The sequence below is a fragment of the Somniosus microcephalus genome, unplaced genomic scaffold (assembly GCF_052327205.1).
Source record: "Somniosus microcephalus isolate GS21.2 unplaced genomic scaffold, FLI_Smic_1.0 unresolved_chr2, whole genome shotgun sequence".
Taxonomy (NCBI): domain Eukaryota; kingdom Metazoa; phylum Chordata; class Chondrichthyes; order Squaliformes; family Somniosidae; genus Somniosus; species Somniosus microcephalus.
The window spans coordinates 84,572,601-84,591,216 of NW_028225180.1; the positions used below are offsets into that span (position 1 = coordinate 84,572,601).

The 18,616-nt window shown below is 53.3% G+C and overlaps 1 protein-coding gene across 1 annotated transcript; it reads right to left on the bottom strand.

The window, feature by feature from the left end:
- Positions 1-402: 402 nt before the first annotated feature.
- Positions 403-18,616, bottom strand: LOC147092938 (RNA-binding protein 4B-like). Its single transcript, XM_085976262.1, has 4 exons — positions 18,406-18,616; positions 8,433-8,739; positions 3,102-3,683; positions 403-799 (listed from the first exon to the last, which is right to left on the bottom strand). The coding sequence occupies exons 1-3, from the start codon at positions 18,508-18,510 to the stop codon at positions 3,109-3,111; spliced, it is 987 nt and encodes a 328-aa protein (XP_085832388.1). The 5' UTR covers positions 18,511-18,616; the 3' UTR covers positions 403-799; positions 3,102-3,108.

The window sequence follows — 18,616 nt, forward strand, 5'->3', positions numbered from 1 at the left end:
ATCCCGAATAAATGTATTGGATTAATTTTGCTGGGTTTCAGTTCCACACATCTTGGCCCAAGTGACCGTTCTTCACCTCCTGAACCGAGACAGTGAGTGGCAACAGGCTATTCGACAACAGTGGGCCTTAGGCAGAGGCCAGATCCCGTTCTCGCCCACTGCTTCCTAAGAGGAGTCAATGAACCAGCAGAGGTCAGCTCACTGAAGACGGACCAGGGAGAGAGCTGGGGGTCTCACGGGACTGTATGGGCGAGTGCTACATACACTGATGTATAACTGCCTGAAGCTGCCTCCTGTCCTCCAGCGAAGCTGCTCAGATTCCCCTCTCTCACGCACACCATTTTTAAAAAAGGCAAGACAGGAAAGGGACCAAACGCAAAGCAGCAACTCGGAGCCAGGAACTGAATGTGAAACACCTGGTATTTATTGTATAAGCTTTTAATACAAGAAAATGCATAACTAAAAGAAAGAGAGCGAGCTTGTTTACTGACCGCTGATAGAGGTGCAATATACACCGGACTAGCACAAAGAACCATTTTCAAAATAAAACACGCAGAACAAGCTCGGTCTTCGGGGGGGAAGACAGGCCACCGCTCACGGTGGATAAGTGAGCTCGGGTGTGTAGCCGAGTTTCATTTTAGTAACTTTTCTTTTTAAAATTAGGGTAAGGTATCAGGGTAAGGTATCGCACCAAACATCCTTTGCGCTATATCCCGCTGATGGACGCATCCCGCACAACCCGAAGATTCGCACGTGTACTGGGGAACCCGACTCTCTCATCAAGGGATACTTATCATTCCTGCAAGAAATAAAAAGCACACATGGAGGTCAATTTTGATTTATTTATTTATTTAATATGTTTTAAAAAAGAAAGGCACGCGCCTCACCTCGAGTCCGTGGTCCGAACCGGCTGCCCTGAAACACGCAGCCGTGTCACCCTGCCCTACACGAGCCATGTGGGTAACAGACCTGGAGACATTCAGTGGCTAATGCACAAAGAACGGAGGTCCTCGGCAGTAGAGAGAAAAACTCATAAAAATAGTTGAGTTTTTTTGGTCCATTTTTGTACAAAGATCGACTGCTTGTGAGGTTACGGCAGTGGTCTGGTTATAAGAACATAAGAAATAGGAGCAGGAGTAGGCCAATCGGCCCCTCGAGCCTGCTCCGCCATTCAATAAGATCATGGCTGATCTGATCCTAACCGCCAATCTACTATCACAGAACCATCTCCTGAATCTAACAGAATTAGACACACGAAATAGGAGCAGGATCAGGCTACACGGCCCCTGGGCCCGCTCCGCTACCCACAGGGCCATGTCCGATCCGAACCTAGACTCATGTCCAAATTCCTGCCCGCTCCCCGTAACCCTTAATTCCCTTTACTTCTAGGAAACTGTCTATTTCTGTTTTAAATTTATGTAATGATGTAGCTTCTACAGCTTTTTGGGGCAGCATATTCCATGGACCTACCACCCTCTGAGTGAAGTAGTTCCTCCTCATCTCAGTTTTGAAAGAGCAGTCCCTTATTCTAAGACTATGCCCCCTAGTTCTAGTTTCACCCATCATCGGGAACATCCTCCCCGCATCCACCCGATCCACCCCCTTCACAATCTTATATGTTTCAATAAGATTGCACCGAACATCTACTTCAATAATGGCGCAGGCCGCCATGTCGGTCAATACACTGGGTTTCTGGGCAATATTCTCCCCTCCTCACCTACAGGCATCGACCCTATCCGGAGCTACGGCTCCACGGGCTCCCTTCTGGTCCCAATTCATGCGTGAACCTTGATAAGAGTGCGACAGAAGCTTACTCAACAGCCATGGGGAATCCCAAGCCACCCTGATCTTATTGTCACCCCACACATACTTCCAGTGGGGGGGGGGGGGGGTTTAAAGAGAGCAATCGGAAGCAGGTGCCTCCGCCGATAAACCCCCCCTTCTTAGCCCACAGGGTGCGGAGGCATGTGTTAGCAGCCTCAGCCGAGATCAGCAAACTGAGCAGAAACTGGGACATTGAACCTGGGTTGCTCTCGATTGGTATGGGTACGGCTCAAATACTCATTGGATAAATTCTCTGAGCCCTAGGGCTGGTTTGGGGGGGGGGGGGGGGGGGCGCGGGCGAGAGTGCAAGATTATCGTGGATTCGTTGGTTTTTAGAATACCTGTTTTCTATCTTTAGTGGTATAATCATCAATAACTGATTTATCAACGTGTGCAAGAATTAAATGTCGATGTCTGTAACCATCAACTGTATGCAATGATAGTCTGCGAGTAAGCTGTAACCAGACAGCCTGGGGTGAGAAAGAGGATTGCCATGGTCGAATAGGGAGGCTGTGGGTGAAAGTTGGCCAGCATAGAGTGCAGCTAGTCTGGGAAGCAAGGTCGGGTGCAGTTGCCACTGTGTTGGAATGTTATGGTGTCTTGAAAGCCAGAGGCCTCTCACAGAAGCAGCAAGGGCGCCAGATCACGACACTGGAGACAGGTTCCTTTTGTGTTGCCTAACTACTCCAGATATGAGTCTTGATGGGTCAAAAACAGATGTCGTCCGGGGGGGGGGGGGGGGGGGGGGGGGGGGGCGGGCGGTCATAAGACTAGCGTAAGCCAAGGTGCTGCGGGCATGGCAGCTTGACAATTGGGCGTTGGATGCCAGCCAGTGATGGGTACAGTAGGACTCCATAGGTTTTTGAATGAGTGTAAGGGGGATCTCGACAGCCACAAAGTGTAGAAGATTTCAGGAAGAATCAAGGAGACACCCGGGAGATGAAGAGAGACACAGGGTGCAGCTTACTCATGGCTGCGCTTCTACCCAGAGGGTAACGGGGTAATACAAGTCTCAACTATTCTCTGTAAACTGCTGCTTGAATACTGTAATGTATTAAGTCTTGCTTGTGCTGAATAAAGTTAAATCACTTTCCCCAATACGAATCATTAGGAACCAGGGTCCCTCTGGGATCTTATGGTGAAGGGGGGGGGGGGGGGAGCAGGAGGGAGGGGAGCCTCACTGCACCTTGTGTATTAGTCACTGAGTAGGTTCCATCTGAAGCAAAGTCTGCAACGTCAGACACACACCTGCAGTTTGAAAGAGGATAGTGCCTCACCTTTGGATCAGAACATAGAGTATCGCGCACGGTCCACGTAGGTATTCCCCGCTGCGCTCGACACGTCATACGGAGGTCTAGTGGGCATTGCCGCCGCAGTGACTTGCGTGTAATCAAACCCGTATCCGGTGCTCGAGGCGGCCACGGGCGTCCGTCGCAGAGGGCTCCTATCCCGGTCGAAATAGGGAGGGGGCGGGGGCGGCACAGGGTGCCTCCCGTAGGGATCTAACCCGCCAGGGACGCAATCGCTCATCCCGGTGCCTATCGGTGCAAGCTGGGCCGGCCGCCGGTCAAAGTAGGGATCTCCCGCTGCCGCATATGGCTGGGCCACGTAGCCCTCGTAGTGCTCGGCCATCCCGTACCGCTCGTTGTACAACGGACGCTCTCCGTACGCAGACATGGGCCGCATTGGGTAAGGTTGGGGGTAGTCGCAAGGGAATCCACCGTCGAAACCGCCGCGATCTTTGGGGCATTCTTTAGACCAGTGGCCCTCTTTACCGCACCGAAAACAGCCGTTTTTCTCGCCCATCCCGGGTTGTGTCCGGAGCCGGCTCCTCGACAGCTGCACATGGATCCGTTTGCCTTTGAAAACAAGACGCAAGAGAGGTTGCTCAATTACATTAAAAAAAAATACGTGGACACTTGCTGTGGTTCTGTTTAAACACTGCAAAAGGTGGGGGGGGGTGGGGGTAAAGAGGGGAACTCATTACGACTGCTACCAAGGAGGTGAGGGCAGTCACCATGTTGCAGGGGAGTCAAATAATTACCAGTTGGTTATTGAGGGATGGGGGGGGGGGGGGGGGGGGGGGAAGAGAGAAAAGAGAGACACTAATTCTGTAAAATTCTGTTTAGTTGATGAAGCTAACAGAGACTTTTCACATAGTTCTGAATGGTTTGTACTGCGACAAGCAGTCAAATGCCACGGTAAAATTAAGACTTAGAGGAAGGGAGGGAAGTACCTTTTTGTTTAAAGTATTCCCCCCATTCCATAAAGGAATGAATGAAAATAGCCTTTCAAGAATACGGTTTTGGAAGGCGTCACTTTTCCGAGCGGCTCAGGTCTGATCGAGTCCATAGCCTTGGCGAGGGATAAAGAGCACCCAGCCGGTTTCCTAGGGTGTGGTACCACAGCATTCAAAGTCCTGTCTCCCTCCCTCCCAGTTTTCAGCGGAGCTGTTCTGAGAATCATGGCTCACCTCTCCATGGCTAGCATCATGTACTGGCCTGGCAGAGAAGGGGACCCAAGCTGACAGGTCTCCAGAAAGATCAGAAGCAAAGAGGTACTTCCCTAGATGTTGCTTCCTCTTTAAGACTAATGAGGTTTAATACTCTTTCATCTTTGCATTTCTCAACTGACCCGGAGAGGGAAGAAAAATCACTTTAAGAACAGGTGCTAAGCTGGAGTGTGTGAGGAAACCAAATGTCAGTAGCAATGAATCATTGCTTTAACTGATGAGACATTCAGCTCCCTCACACTACTTCCTGCCCAGCAATTCATTCCAAGTCATTCAGCGTGGTCCACACTGACGATCGGTTTTCCACCAAGAAAACACAGGGAGCAAATTTTCAAAAAAAAGGGGCAAAAAGGGGAGTTTCCCTTCAAGGAGGCTGCAGATCAGTCAGAGTGTGTCTACTGTTCGGTTTACCCCCTCCAAAAGAACAGTTAAAGCGGTGGAACCCCCACAAGATACTTCCCTGGGCGGTGACCGGGAATTAAATAAACAAAGGCCGACATTCAAGGTGGCCTGACGGAGAGGAGAACCGGCACCAGGCACATCGGGACAGAGTGCAGCTACCAAGAACACGAGCCGTCACCGGGTTTTTGTAAAGAGTCAATGGACGGCGTGCAAGTCAGCTATAGGGATGCAACTACAAAGCAATTTTTTAAAAAAATCACCAGTCACACAGGCAGGCAAGATACACAAAAAGAGGTTCGATCTTACAAGCTACCCGAAACATCGTTAGTCTGCACGCCACAGGTCTGGAAAGACGTTTGCATGTTTTCAGGCAGTGTGAGGGTCACCCTCCAGTACCTCGATCTCCTCCCCGACACGCCGCGCACCGCCTAGGTCACGTACAGACAGCTGAAGGAAGTTCCACAGCGGAGGAGGTGCTGAGGACGAGGAGCAGGTCCACTCTCTCTCACATTATACTTTTAAACACTTAGCTGCTGCGTTTGGCAAAGTGTTTTGTTTGCTCCTTCCCAAAAAAACGGCGGTCCTGACAGTTTTCCCGGTGGCAAACGCCGTGCACCCGAAAAATCCCAGGAGGTACAACGACGGGGAGCTGCAGCTTCATCAGTCACAAACAACACGGCAAGTTAGTCTCCCAATAATAAGCACCGAAAACATTAAAATGGCAGCAGAATCACCGTGACTGAAAACACCAATTCTGTCACCAACAGAATCAATTCACAGCCTCGCTCTTAAATTTTACAGGGTCACCATTCAGGAAACAATAAATGTGTGTGGGTGCTGGGTGCGATTCCCCTTTCGCGAGGTGGCTGGAGTTATTACTTTCCTCCCCCGCCCTTCTCACCAATTTTCCCCTCCGTGCTGGAGACAGTTCCACAGACACTGGTCACCCTGCACTACCCCGAATCCAGGCGCCACCGTTCATGGGCGAGCCTAGGCAATCGAGTGACAGCAGGCTATTTGGCTGCAGGGAGGCATCGCAGCGGAGGCAGATCCTCCTCGCCCGCCATCCACGCACTGGCCGGCGGGCGTCACTGGATAGCAGTCGGGTGCAAGAACCCTGGACCGCGTTCCCCCTTCGCTAAGCCAATTGTAAAGACCTAACTAGCCTGTGTGGCTGAGCTGATCCCTGGATAACCTTGCCGAGCCATCAGGGGAGCAGCACTCGAGTTATTTCAAAGTTGGGTAGAGAGTCTTTTGAAAGAACAAGTTACATTCTGCACTTACTGTGCCATCAGGAGTTCGGCGGCAGTACCGATTCAGACCTGCGACCGAGACCCTCTGGCCTGTAAACGGAGCCTCGTGGGGTAATTGCGCGACCCTGCATTCTCAGTGTGAAACTGCACTCAATAAGAAATGTATCTGTGATTTCCCCAGCCTATAACACCTTATCCTCTAGCTCCTACCTGCGCTCTCTCCCCGGTGTGTGGCCCCCCACTGGGAGCGCAGTATCGTGGAATTACCCCTTTAAATCTACAGACGTTACATCATTGCACAAAAACAGCACTGGTAAACTCCGATAACCCGCTGCTGACGGAACATCCTTGGCCAGCTCTCGTGGGAGCAGTCAAGGACAGACCGAGGACCAAATGCCAAATAAAAACACACGCGCCAGCGTGTCCACAAACCTCTGGGTAAAACCAACATCAATGCAAACTCAGCACTTACAATCTCAATCTGACTGATGCACAATAGTTTCGGTGGTTGACACGAGCACTTGATACTGAAAACTGCCGAGCTTCCATCTGAGACAAAGCCTCCCTCCAGCCCAATTATCCTTCATCCACAGATACCTGGATTTCTCAGGTTTCTGGCTAATGCAACTAGGCTTTAATTCACACAAGTTATTTGCCTGTTTTCTGGTTTAAACTACCCTCTCTCAAACAGCTTTCTCCTGAATGTGCCATCACCTACTGGAGTACAGCATCTCTCTCAAATGGCTGTCTTCACTTGCAAGTCTAGATGATGGACGTCAACAGACTATTCGACAACATAAGGCGACACAGCAGAGCCCAGTCCTGTCCTGACTGCATGCTTGTTCCTTCAGGCAGGAATCACCAGAGATCAGGACTGGGAATCCTCGGTAACTTTCTCTACCCCCCTGCCCTCCTCAGCCAAGACCACACAGCTACCTCAGCTGATGCCGGGTAACTTGGGGTGGGCCGGGAATCGAGCCAGACCCCTTCTGGTATGGATAGTTTCCCCCTTCAGATTAACACGGGTGCTCATGGTTCTAAACATCGCGCCCTGCGCGCTGTACTTTCCGTGCCGCCTGTGCGCGGTCTACGGCAGCAGTTTATGCGCAGTCGGCCGTTGCTGGAATGACCCGCAGTCAGAAACGCCTTGCAGCCTGGTTTGAGTATAAAACAAGGCTTTAATCAACTGTTTCAAAACCATGAGATTTCTAGTTACATCACTAGTTCCTGGTTACAGAAACATCCTGAGCAAGCTGGGCCCACGCCCGAGTATTTCTACTCCTTGGACGGCGCCACCAGCTGGCCGCCCAGTGTTACTTCATGAGTCATGTTAAGATTCATGACACAGCCTTTCGAAGGAAAGGAACCAATTTTAAGGTGAGCACCCTCCGACTGTGAAAACATAGAATCAAGTCGATCGACATGCAAGAAATGAATGAACCCATCGCTACTCGTTGATCCAAATCAGGTCTGGAAGAAAATCTATCAGACCCTCAAGTTCCACAGAGTAATTCATATAATCTCCCCTCATCTCCTGAAGGCTGGGAACCAATTCCAGGTCTGCCAGCACCATGCCCAGTCTTCACTTGTGAGCTTAGACAACACAAGTATTAACAACCTATTCAACTGTGGGAGAATGACATGAAAGCCAAACCCAACCCTGCCCTCAACGCACGTCAACATGTGCCATTTCCAATCTTATGGGGGGGGGGGGGGGCCCACTGGACAGCTCTCTCAGATTTACCCCTCTCCCCCAGCCCAGGAACACCGCAGGCTAATTACACTGGGCTAACTGCTCCCCTGGCTATCTGCCAATTCGGCACGGGCCGGGAGTTTGAACCAGGACTTTTAGGATGCACAGCTCTCTGCTGCACTGGCTGGTGACCTTTTTTCCCCAGTGATCCATCAGGGACACACGGAACAGTCAACAGCAACTGGACACTTGGGAAAACTAGATGCAGATGTAGCGAAGAGGACAACTGGTACCAGAATTAGGACTTGGAAACGGCAGGATATCAGAAGTTCATCAAGTACCTTCTCTTTAAAAAAAAAACCAGCAGAATTTTCCTTTTTAACAAAGGGGGGGGGGGGGGGGGGGGTGGTGGCTGAAGGATTGTAAAGTGTTAATTTTTTCCTCTTGCTCCCTTCACTTCCATCCACAACTCACAGGGAGAAACACAGAAGCATAGAAGATAGGAGCAGGAGTCGGCCATTCAGCCCCTCGAGCCTGCTCCGCCATTTAATGAGATCATGGCTGATCATCCAAATTCAGTACTCTGTCCCTGCTTTCGCCCCATATCCCTTGATCCCCCTAGCCTTAAGAAATATATCTAACTCCTTCTTGAATATATTGGAATTCTAAACCACAAACAACATCAGTCAGTACTGCGGTGGTGCCCTTGCAGAGTGTGGTAAGTAACCCTCCTCCCCGGCTACTTCACCTTTAAACTCTGTGCCATCAAACCCGCGGATAGCTTCCATGGCATCCTCCTCCCTCTCCATGTGCACAAAGGCATAGTCCTTGACAATGTCGCACTCGATGACAGGCCCGTACTCCTCGAACCTGGCCCGCAGCTCCTGGTTGGTGCACTCGGCGCCGACGTTACTGACGTGCAGCTTGGTCGAGGTTTTCACCTTGCTCTTGCTGGCCTCGACGTTGATGGGGAGCCCGTGGAGCTTGTGATGGTGCAGGTTCTTGATCGCCTCATCTGCTGCCTCTTTATCCTCCATGTGCACAAAGCCATAATTCTGTCAAATAAAACAAAAACATTTTGTTTCTCTTCTCCAGCCCCACCAACCATGAACGAGGATAGCCACGCAGCCACCCAACTCCCTGCCACGGCCCTCTGAACCATACCTCAAGCTCCATTCCAGGTTTACTGACTTTCTCAAATCGGGAGAGCTCTTTACCTCCACTGCTCCCACAATCTACAGACACATCCTCTTTTAGAATCAGAGGAATTTACAGCACAGGAGGCCATTCGGCCCATCGTATCTGTGCCGGCTGAAAAAGAGCTCTCCAGCCTAATCCCACTTTCCAGCTCTCGGTCCGTAGCCCTGTAGGTTCCGGCACTTCAAGTGCAGATCCAAGTACTTTTTAAATGCGATGAGGGTCTTTGCCTCTACCACCCTTTCAGGCAGCGAGTTCCAGACCCCCACCACCCTCTGGGTGAAAAGAATTCTCCTCAACTCCCCTCTAATCCTTCTACCAATTACTTTAAATCTATGTCCCCTGGTTATTGACCGCTCAGGTTTTGTTTACGTGGATGTTACAAATCCCCAGAGTAGACATAAAACAAACAACGATCCCATTGACCTGCATAGAACAACAAGCTACTGATACCAACATACTGTGTGCTGTACAGGGCTCCATACTACAGGAAGGGCATGGAGGCTGCAGAGGGGTACCTTATCTGAGGAAGGATGTTCTTGCCATGGAGGGAGTGCAGCGAAGATTCACCAGACTGATACCTGGGATGGCAGGAATGGCGTATGAGGAGAGATTGGGTCGATTGGGCTTGTACTGGCTGGAGTTTAGGAGAATGAGAGGGGATCGCATTGAAACTTATAAAATTCTAACAGGACTAGACAGACTAGATGCAGGAAGGATGTTCCCGATGGTCGGGGAGTCCAGAACCAGGGGTCACAGTCTAAGGATAAGGGGTAAGCCATTTAGGACAGAGATGAGGAGGAATTTCTTCACCCAGAGAGTGGTGAACCTGTGGAATTCTCTACCACAGAAGGCAGTTGAGGCCAATTCATTAAATATATTTAAGAAGGAGTTGGATATATTTCTTAAGGCTAAAGGGATCAAGGGGTATGGGGAGAAAGCAGGGACAGGGTACTGAGTTTGGATGATCAGCCATGATCTCATTGAATGGCGGAGCAGGCTCGAGGGGCCGAATGGCCTACTCCTGCTCCTATCTTCGATGTTTCTATGTGCAATGCTGATTCACTGGGAAGTTGCCTGGTATGAGGAAATGCAATAAAAAAAACTTCAACAACTGGGTCTTTTTCATTGGAATGAGGCAGATTACAGGGCAATATGACAGAAAGGTTTAGAATTATGAAAGGATGGGACAGGGTAGATAGAACCGGACTGCTTCCGGTAGTTGAGGGGTCGAGGGGCCATCGATACAAGAGATTTAGAACACAGAGGAGGATAAACTTCTTCACACACAGAGCTGCGAGGACGTGGAACTCATTTCCGGGGTCAAGTGGCCGAGACAGATTCTGTCAGCATCCGAGATTAGGTAAGCGGATGAAGCAAAAAGGTGTTGAAGGGATATGGGAGCAGGTCGGGTAAATGTGGTTCCAACTACTTGCTCGCGTGGAGTGTAAACACCCACGCAGACTATTTCCGTGTTGTACATTCTATGTATTTCTATATGTACATTGGAGTTCGGATATAGGAAGTCGCAGCCTTAACAACATCCCTTTTTGAGCCCATATATTTCAAAAAAATGACCAACTTGCAAGTAAGAAATCAAGCCATTTACAGACCCCAGCACATTTACAGTTATCCCTCTGGCTGAGTCAAGTGCAGCATCCAGCTGCTTATCCATATTCCCCAGTTCCCGTTCACAATTGCCAACTTCCAAACCCATCCATAATACCACCCCCTGTTTGAACATCTTCAGCCTGGCTGCCACAGCGCTGAAACCAATATCCCATTCTCCAACAGAATATTCCTCCTGGAGGCTCTCCAAGGTCTTTATTGCAGTCGACCACCATTTCCTGCACAGTCCACTGCTGTGGCAGCAATCCACTCTCAAAATAGCTAACACATCTCTGACAATGGCTTCTCCACTATCTAGGTTGCAACCAATCTGGTGTGCCTCGTTGGCCCACTCCCATTCCCCGTCTACATGCTGCCTCTCTAACCATGTCCATAAATACAGGGCCAGCTCCCATGTGTGTGCCAAGGACACCTGGCTTTACATTTCCACTACCAACAACAACTTGTATTTATATAGCGCCTTTAATGCAGGAAGACGTCCTAAGGCGCTTCACAGGAGCATTATCAAACATAATATGACACCGAGCCAAGTAAGGAGATATTAGGACAGAGGTCGGTTTTAAGGAGCGTCTTAAAAGGAGAGAGAGGCGGAGAGGTTTAGGGAGGGAATTCCTGAGCTCAGGGCCCAGGCGGCTGAAGGCACGGCCACCAATGGTGGAGCGATTAAAATCGGGGATGCTCAAGAGGCCAGAATTGGAGGATCGCAGATATCTCGGGGAGTTGTGGGGCCGGAGGAGATTACAGAGATAGGGGGGGGGGGGGGCGAGGAGACCATGGAGGGATTTGAGAACAAGGATGAGAATTTTAAAATCGAGACGCTGCTTAACCAGGAGCCAATGGAGGTCAGCGAGCATTGCTGATGGGTGAATGGGACTTGGTGCAAGTTAGGACACGGGCAGCCGAGTTTTGGATGACCTCAAGTTTACGCAGGGTGGAACATGGGAGGGTACCACCGTGAACTACCAACAGCAAGTCATAATTTAACGTTCTCCATCCCAACATGACAAGGTCAAAGTCATCTTATTCAACCCCCCCCACCAAAAATGTCACACTCTAGTCTGAGTCCATCCAGAGCTTCAGCCCCATCCTTGTTCTAGAGCAACTGCCACTATCGTACAACCTTTCCACTGGCATCCTCTCCCAAATACATCAATTACAAAATCCACCTCCTTCTTTACAAATCCCTCCAGGGCTTCACTGGGCCCCAACACTCACAATTACCCCAGCCCTACATCCCAGCATCAGGGCTAAGACCCTCAGCCCTCACTCCCCGGCAATCTGCAATTCTCTTGCAGTTTCAGAAAGTGTACTCACTGCTGTAATGTAGAAAACATGGCAGCCAATTTGAGCACAGCAAGCTCCCACAATCATCAATGAGAGAATGACCAGATCCTAATCTACCTTAGGTATTGACTGTAAATATTGGCCAGGACTCCCCCTGCTCTTCTTCGAATAGTAGGTGTGGGATCCTTTATGTCCACCTGAGGGGGCAGACGGGGCCTCAGTTTAATTTCTCATCTGAAAGACGGCATCTCCGACAGTGCACACTCCCTCAGTACTGCCACTCCGACGGTGCGGCGCTCCCTCAGTACTGCCCCTCCGACAGTGCCGCGCTCCCTCAGCACTGCCCCTCCGACAGTACGGCGCTCCCTCAATACTGTCCCTCCGACAGTGCAGCACTCCCTCAATACTGCCCCTCCAACAGTGCGGTGCTCGCTCAGTACTGCCCCTCCAATAGTGCGGCACTCCCTCAGTGCGGCACTCCCTCAGTACTGCGCTCCCTCAGTACTGCGCTCCCTCAGTACTGCGCTCCCTCAGTACTGCGCTCCCTCAGTACTGCGCTCCCTCAGTACTGCGCTCCCTCAGTACTGCGCTCCCTCAGTGCGGCGCTCCCTCAGTGCGGCACTCCCTCAGTACCGCCCCTCCGACAGTGCGGCGCTCCCTCAGTACTGCCAGAGCTCCCTCAATACTGTCCCTCCGACAGTGCAGCACTCCCTCAGTACTGCACTGGAGTGTCAGCCCAGACTTTGTGCGCAAATATCTGGAGTGGGACTTAAATGCACAATCTACTGACTCAGAGGCTACCCACATCAGAAACACTTTCAAGTTTCTAATGTGATGGGAAACTCAACTCAAGGGTCTCCAGGTTGGTAAAAATGACAAAGGATGTAAGAAACTAATGGCGAGACTATTATATTCTTCCATACAAAAAGATTATACTTCTCTTTTACGCCAATGTGCTTTATGTTGTTTGCGACACTGTTCATGGGATTCTCTTTTCCATTATCTCCCTTTCTATCCTTAATTCAAATTCCAGGAAATGATGAAGCAAGATTCTACATCTTTTTCTGAGAGGGGAACTCCTTGGAGAAGAGTGTCAGCCGTGGCTCAGTCGGTAGCACTTTCGCCTTTGAGTCAGAAGGTTCAAGTCCCACTCGAGACTTGAGCACAAAAATCTAGGCAGACACTCCAGTGCGGTCCGGAGGGAGCGCCGCACCGTCGGAGGGGCGCTACTGAGGGAGCGCCGCACCGTCGGAGGGGCGCTACTGAGGGAGCGCCGCACCGTCGGAGGGGCGCTACTGAGGGAGCGCCGCACCGTCGGAGGGGCGCTACTGAGGGAGCGCCGCACCGTCGGAGGGGCGCTACTGAGGGAGCGCCGCACCGTCGGAGGGGCGCTACTGAGGGAGCGCCGCACCGTCGGAGGGGCGCTACTGAGGGAGCGCCGCACCGTCGGAGGGGCGCTACTGAGGGAGCGCCGCACCGTCGGAGGGGCGCTACTGAGGGAGCGCCGCACCGTCGGAGGGGCGGTACTGAGGGAGCGCCGCACCGTCGGAGGGGCGGTACTGAGGGAGCGCCGCACCGTCGGAGGGGCGGTACTGAGGGAGCGCCGCACCGTCGGAGGGGCGGTACTGAGGGAGCGCCGCACCGTCGGAGGGGCGGTACTGAGGGAGCGCCGCACCGTCGGAGGGGCGGTACTGAGGGAGCGCCGCACCGTCGGAGGGGCGGTACTGAGGGAGCGCCGCACCGTCGGAGGGGCGGTACTGAGGGAGCGCCGCACCGTCGGAGGGGCGGTACTGAGGGAGCGCCGCACCGTCGGAGGGGCGGTACTGAGGGAGCGCCGCACCGTCGGAGGGGCGGTACTGAGGGAGCGCCGCACCGTCGGAGGGGCGGTACTGAGGGAGCGCCGCACCGTCGGAGGGGCGGTACTGAGGGAGCGCCGCACCGTCGGAGGGGCGGTACTGAGGGAGCGCCGCACCGTCGGAGGGGCGGTACTGAGGGAGCGCCGCACCGTCGGAGGGGCGGTACTGAGGGAGCGCCGCACCGTCGGAGGGGCGGTACTGAGGGAGCGCCGCACCGTCGGAGGGGCGGTACTGAGGGAGCGCCGCACCGTCGGAGGGGCGGTACTGAGGGAGCGCCGCACCGTCGGAGGGGCGGTACTGAGGGAGCGCCGCACCGTCGGAGGGGCGGTACTGAGGGAGCGCCGCACCGTCGGAGGGGCGGTACTGAGGGAGCGCCGCACCGTCGGAGGGGCGGTACTGAGGGAGCGTCGGAGGGGCGGTACTGAGGGAGCGTCGGAGGGGCGGTACTGAGGGAGCGTCGGAGGGGCGGTACTGAGGGAGCGTCGGAGGGGCGGTACTGAGGGAGCGTCGGAGGGGCGGTACTGAGGGAGCGTCGGAGGGGCGGTACTGAGGGAGCGTCGGAGGGGCGGTACTGAGGGAGCGTCGGAGGGGCGGTACTGAGGGAGCGTCGGAGGGGCGGTACTGAGGGAGCGTCGGAGGGGCGGTACTGAGGGAGCGTCGGAGGGGCGGTACTGAGGGAGCGTCGGAGGGGCGGTACTGAGGGAGCGTCGGAGGGGCGGTACTGAGGGAGCGTCGGAGGGGCGGTACTGAGGGAGCGTCGGAGGGGCGGTACTGAGGGAGCGTCGGAGGGGCGGTACTGAGGGAGCGTCGGAGGGGCGGTACTGAGGGAGCGTCGGAGGGGCGGTACTGAGGGAGCGTCGGAGGGGCGGTACTGAGGGAGCGTCGGAGGGGCGGTACTGAGGGAGCGCCGCACCGTCGGAGGGGCGGTACTGAGGGAGCGCCGCACCGTCGGAGGGGCGGTACTGAGGGAGCGCCGCACCGTCGGAGGGGCGGTACTGAGGGAGCGCCGCACCGTCGGAGGGGCGGTACTGAGGGAGCGCCGCACCGTCGGAGGGGCGGTACTGAGGGAGCGCCGCACCGTCGGAGGGGCGGTACTGAGGGAGCGCCGCACCGTCGGAGGGGCGGTACTGAGGGAGCGCCGCACCGTCGGAGGGGCGGTACTGAGGGAGCGCCGCACCGTCGGAGGGGCGGTACTGAGGGAGCGCCGCACCGTCGGAGGGGCGGTACTGAGGGAGCGCCGCACCGTCGGAGGGGCGGTACTGAGGGAGCGCCGCACCGTCGGAGGGGCGGTACTGAGGGAGCGCCGCACCGTCGGAGGGGCGGTACTGAGGGAGCGCCGCACCGTCGGAGGGGCGGTACTGAGGGAGCGCCGCACCGTCGGAGGGGCGGTACTGAGGGAGCGCCGCACCGTCGGAGGGGCGGTACTGAGGGAGCGCCGCACCGTCGGAGGGGCGGTACTGAGGGAGCGCCGCACCGTCGGAGGGGCGGTACTGAGGGAGCGCCGCACCGTCGGAGGGGCGGTACTGAGGGAGCGCCGCACCGTCGGAGGGGCGGTACTGAGGGAGCGCCGCACCGTCGGAGGGGCGGTACTGAGGGAGCGCCGCACCGTCGGAGGGGCGGTACTGAGGGAGCGCCGCACCGTCGGAGGGGCGGTACTGAGGGAGCGCCGCACCGTCGGAGGGGCGGTACTGAGGGAGCGCCGCACCGTCGGAGGGGCGGTACTGAGGGAGCGCCGCACCGTCGGAGGGGCGGTACTGAGGGAGCGCCGCACCGTCGGAGGGGCGGTACTGAGGGAGCGCCGCACCGTCGGAGGGGCGGTACTGAGGGAGCGCCGCACCGTCGGAGGGGCGGTACTGAGGGAGCGCCGCACTGTCGGAGGGGCGGTGCTGTATCAGCTGTGGCTCAGTTGGTAGCTCTCTCTTTCCCTCTGAGTCCGAAGGTTGTGGGTTCAAGTCCCACTCCAGGGACTTTAGCATCTAAATCCAGGCCGACACTCCAGTGCAATACTGAGGGAGCGTTGCACTGTCTGGAGGTGCCGTCTTTCGGATGAGAAGCTAAACCGAGGCCCCGTCTTCCCTCTCCGATGGACCAGAGAGATCCCATGGCACTATTTTGAAGAGTAGGGAGTTATCCCTGGTGTCCGGGCCAATATTTATTTCTCAATCAACATAAAAAAGTTTATCTGGTCATTATCACATTGCTGTTTGTGGGAGCTTGCTGCGCGCAAATTGGCTGCCGCGTTTCCTGCATTACAACAGTGACTACACTCCAATAGTACTTCATTGGCTGTAAAGAGCTTTGAGACATCCTGTGGTCGTGAAAGGCGCTATAGAAATGCAAGTCTTTCTTTTCAAACCAACATCACTAAAACAGATAATCAGGTCATTATTGCTGCTGTGGGAGCTTGCTGTGCGCAAATTGGCTTTTCATAAATTACAACACAGTGAGTACACTTCAAAAAGTACTTAATTGGCTGTAAAGCGCTTTGGGACTTCCCGAGATGGTGAAAGGTGCGATATAAATGCAAGGCTTTCTGCAGCCAGGCAGGTCTCGCTTTCTGCAGCCGGGCAAATCCCAAGGACCGGATGACCTTCATCCTAGGGTTTTGAAAGATTGGCCATTGGAATAGTGGACGCATTGGTTATCATCTTCCAAAATTCTATAGATTCTGGAACTCTTCCTGCAGATTGGAGAATAGCAAACGTAACCCCGCTATTTAAGAAAGGAGGGAAGAGAGAAAACGGGGAACTACAGACCTGTTAGCCACACATCAGTAGTTGGGAAAATGCTGGAATCTATTACAGGTAGACTATCCTTTATCCGAAAACCTCGGGACCAGCCATGTTTCGGTTTTCGGAGAATTTCGGAAGGTGTGTCCGCAGGGGGCGGGGGGTCGTGCGCACGACCCCCCCCCGCGCCGACCCCGACCCCCGCCGACTTACGGTGGGGGTCGGGGTCGGCGGGGGGGTCGTGCGCACGACTTACGCTGGACTTACGCTGACCGAAAAAACCTTCGGTTTTTAGAGGGTTTCGGTTTTCGGAAGTCCGGATAAAGGGTAGTCTACCTGTATAAATAAGGGATGTAATAATTGGGCACTTAGAAACTAATAGTAAGATTGGGCAGAGTCAACATGGATTTATGAAAGGGAAATCCTGTTTGACAAACCTATTGGAGTTCTTTGAGGATGTAACTAGTGGAGTAGACAAAGGGGAACCGGTAGATGTGGTGTATTTGGATTTTCAGAAGGCCTTCGATAAGGTCCCACACAAGAGGTTGGTGAACAAAATTAGGGCACCTGGAATTGGGGGTAATATACTAGCATGGGTTGAGAATTGGTTAACAGACAGAAAACAAAAAGAGTAGGGATAAACAGGTCTTTTTCAGGATGGCAGGCTGTGACTAGTGGGATACTGCAAGGATTGGTGCTTGGGTCCCAGCTGGGATATGTGTCGGTGCAGGCTCGATGGGCCGAAATGGCCTCTATCTGCACTGTGGGGTTTCTGTGATTTCTGTGATTCACAATCTATATCAATGATTTGGATGAGGGGACTAAATGTAACATTTCCAAATTTGCTGATGATACAAATCTAGGTGGCAGTGTCAGTTGTGAAGAGGATGTGAAGAGACTTCAAGGGGGTCTCGACAGGCTCAGTGAGTGGGCGAGAACATGGCAGATGGAATATAATGTGGATAAATGTGAAGTTATCCACTTTGGTAGAAAAAACAGAAAGGCAGAGTATTTCCTAAATGGTGAAAGATTGGGGAATGTAGATGCTCAAAGGGACCTGGGTGTCCTTGTACATGAGTCACTGAAAGTGAATGTGCAGATGCAGCAAACCATTAGGAAGGCAAATGGTATGCTGGCCTTCATTACAAGGATTTGAGTACAGGAGTAAAGAAGTCTTACTCCAATTATATAGGGCCTTGGTGAGACCACACCTGGAGTACCGTGTACAATTTTGGTCTCCTTACCCAAGGAAGGATATACTTGCCATAGAGGGAGTGCAATGAAGGTTCACGAGATTGATTCCTGGGATGGCGGGACTGTCGTACGAGAAGAGATTGAGTAAACTAGGCCTGTATTCTCTTGAATTCAGAAGAATGAGAGGGGATCGCATTGAAGCATACAAAATTATTACAGGACTTAATAGGATGGATGCAAGGAGAATGTTTCCCTTGGCTGGGGAATCTAGAACCAGGGGCCACAGCCTCAGGATAAAGGGTAGGCCATTCAGGACTGAGATGAGAAGAAACTTCTTCAGAGGGCGGTGAATCTTTGGAATTCTCTACCCCAGAGGGCTGTGGAGGCTCAGTCGTTGGGTATATTTAAAACAGAAGTCGAAAGGTTTCTGACTAGTAAGGGCATCAAGGGATATGGCGGTAGGGCCGGTGAATGGAGTTGAGGCAGAAGATCAGCCCTGATCTCATTGAATGGCAGAGCAGGCTCGAATGGCCGACTCCTGCTCCTATTTCTTATGATCTTCCTTTCTGCAGCAGTGCACGTCTCTCCCCACCCCCAGGGGTTGAGATGATATCCCTCCCCCGCCAGTGTTGTTGAGGGGAAGGATTTCACTGCAACACCATCACAAGCAGATCGGGCCGGCCCCAATTCTCTTCCGCCCATCGCCCTCACTTTCAAACACACAAAAGGAAAAGGTCTCTGCGGTTGCGGCCCAAAGCCTGACATTTTTTATACACCCCCAGTATTTTATCTGCACCGATTTATTGGATTTGCCCGTCTCAGGAGTGCTCACCTTGATAATGTCGCACTCGGTCAGTTTGCCGTACTTCTCAAACAGCTCCTTAATCTCTTCCTTGGTCACTGTGCGCGGCAGATTCCCGATAAAGATTTTTACCATTTTACTGTTTTGAATGAAAATGATTTTTTAAAACATAAAAACGACCCGCCGTCAGCGCGCGCCCAACGGCAGCTCACAAGATGGCGGCCGCTGCGTACTTGGAAGG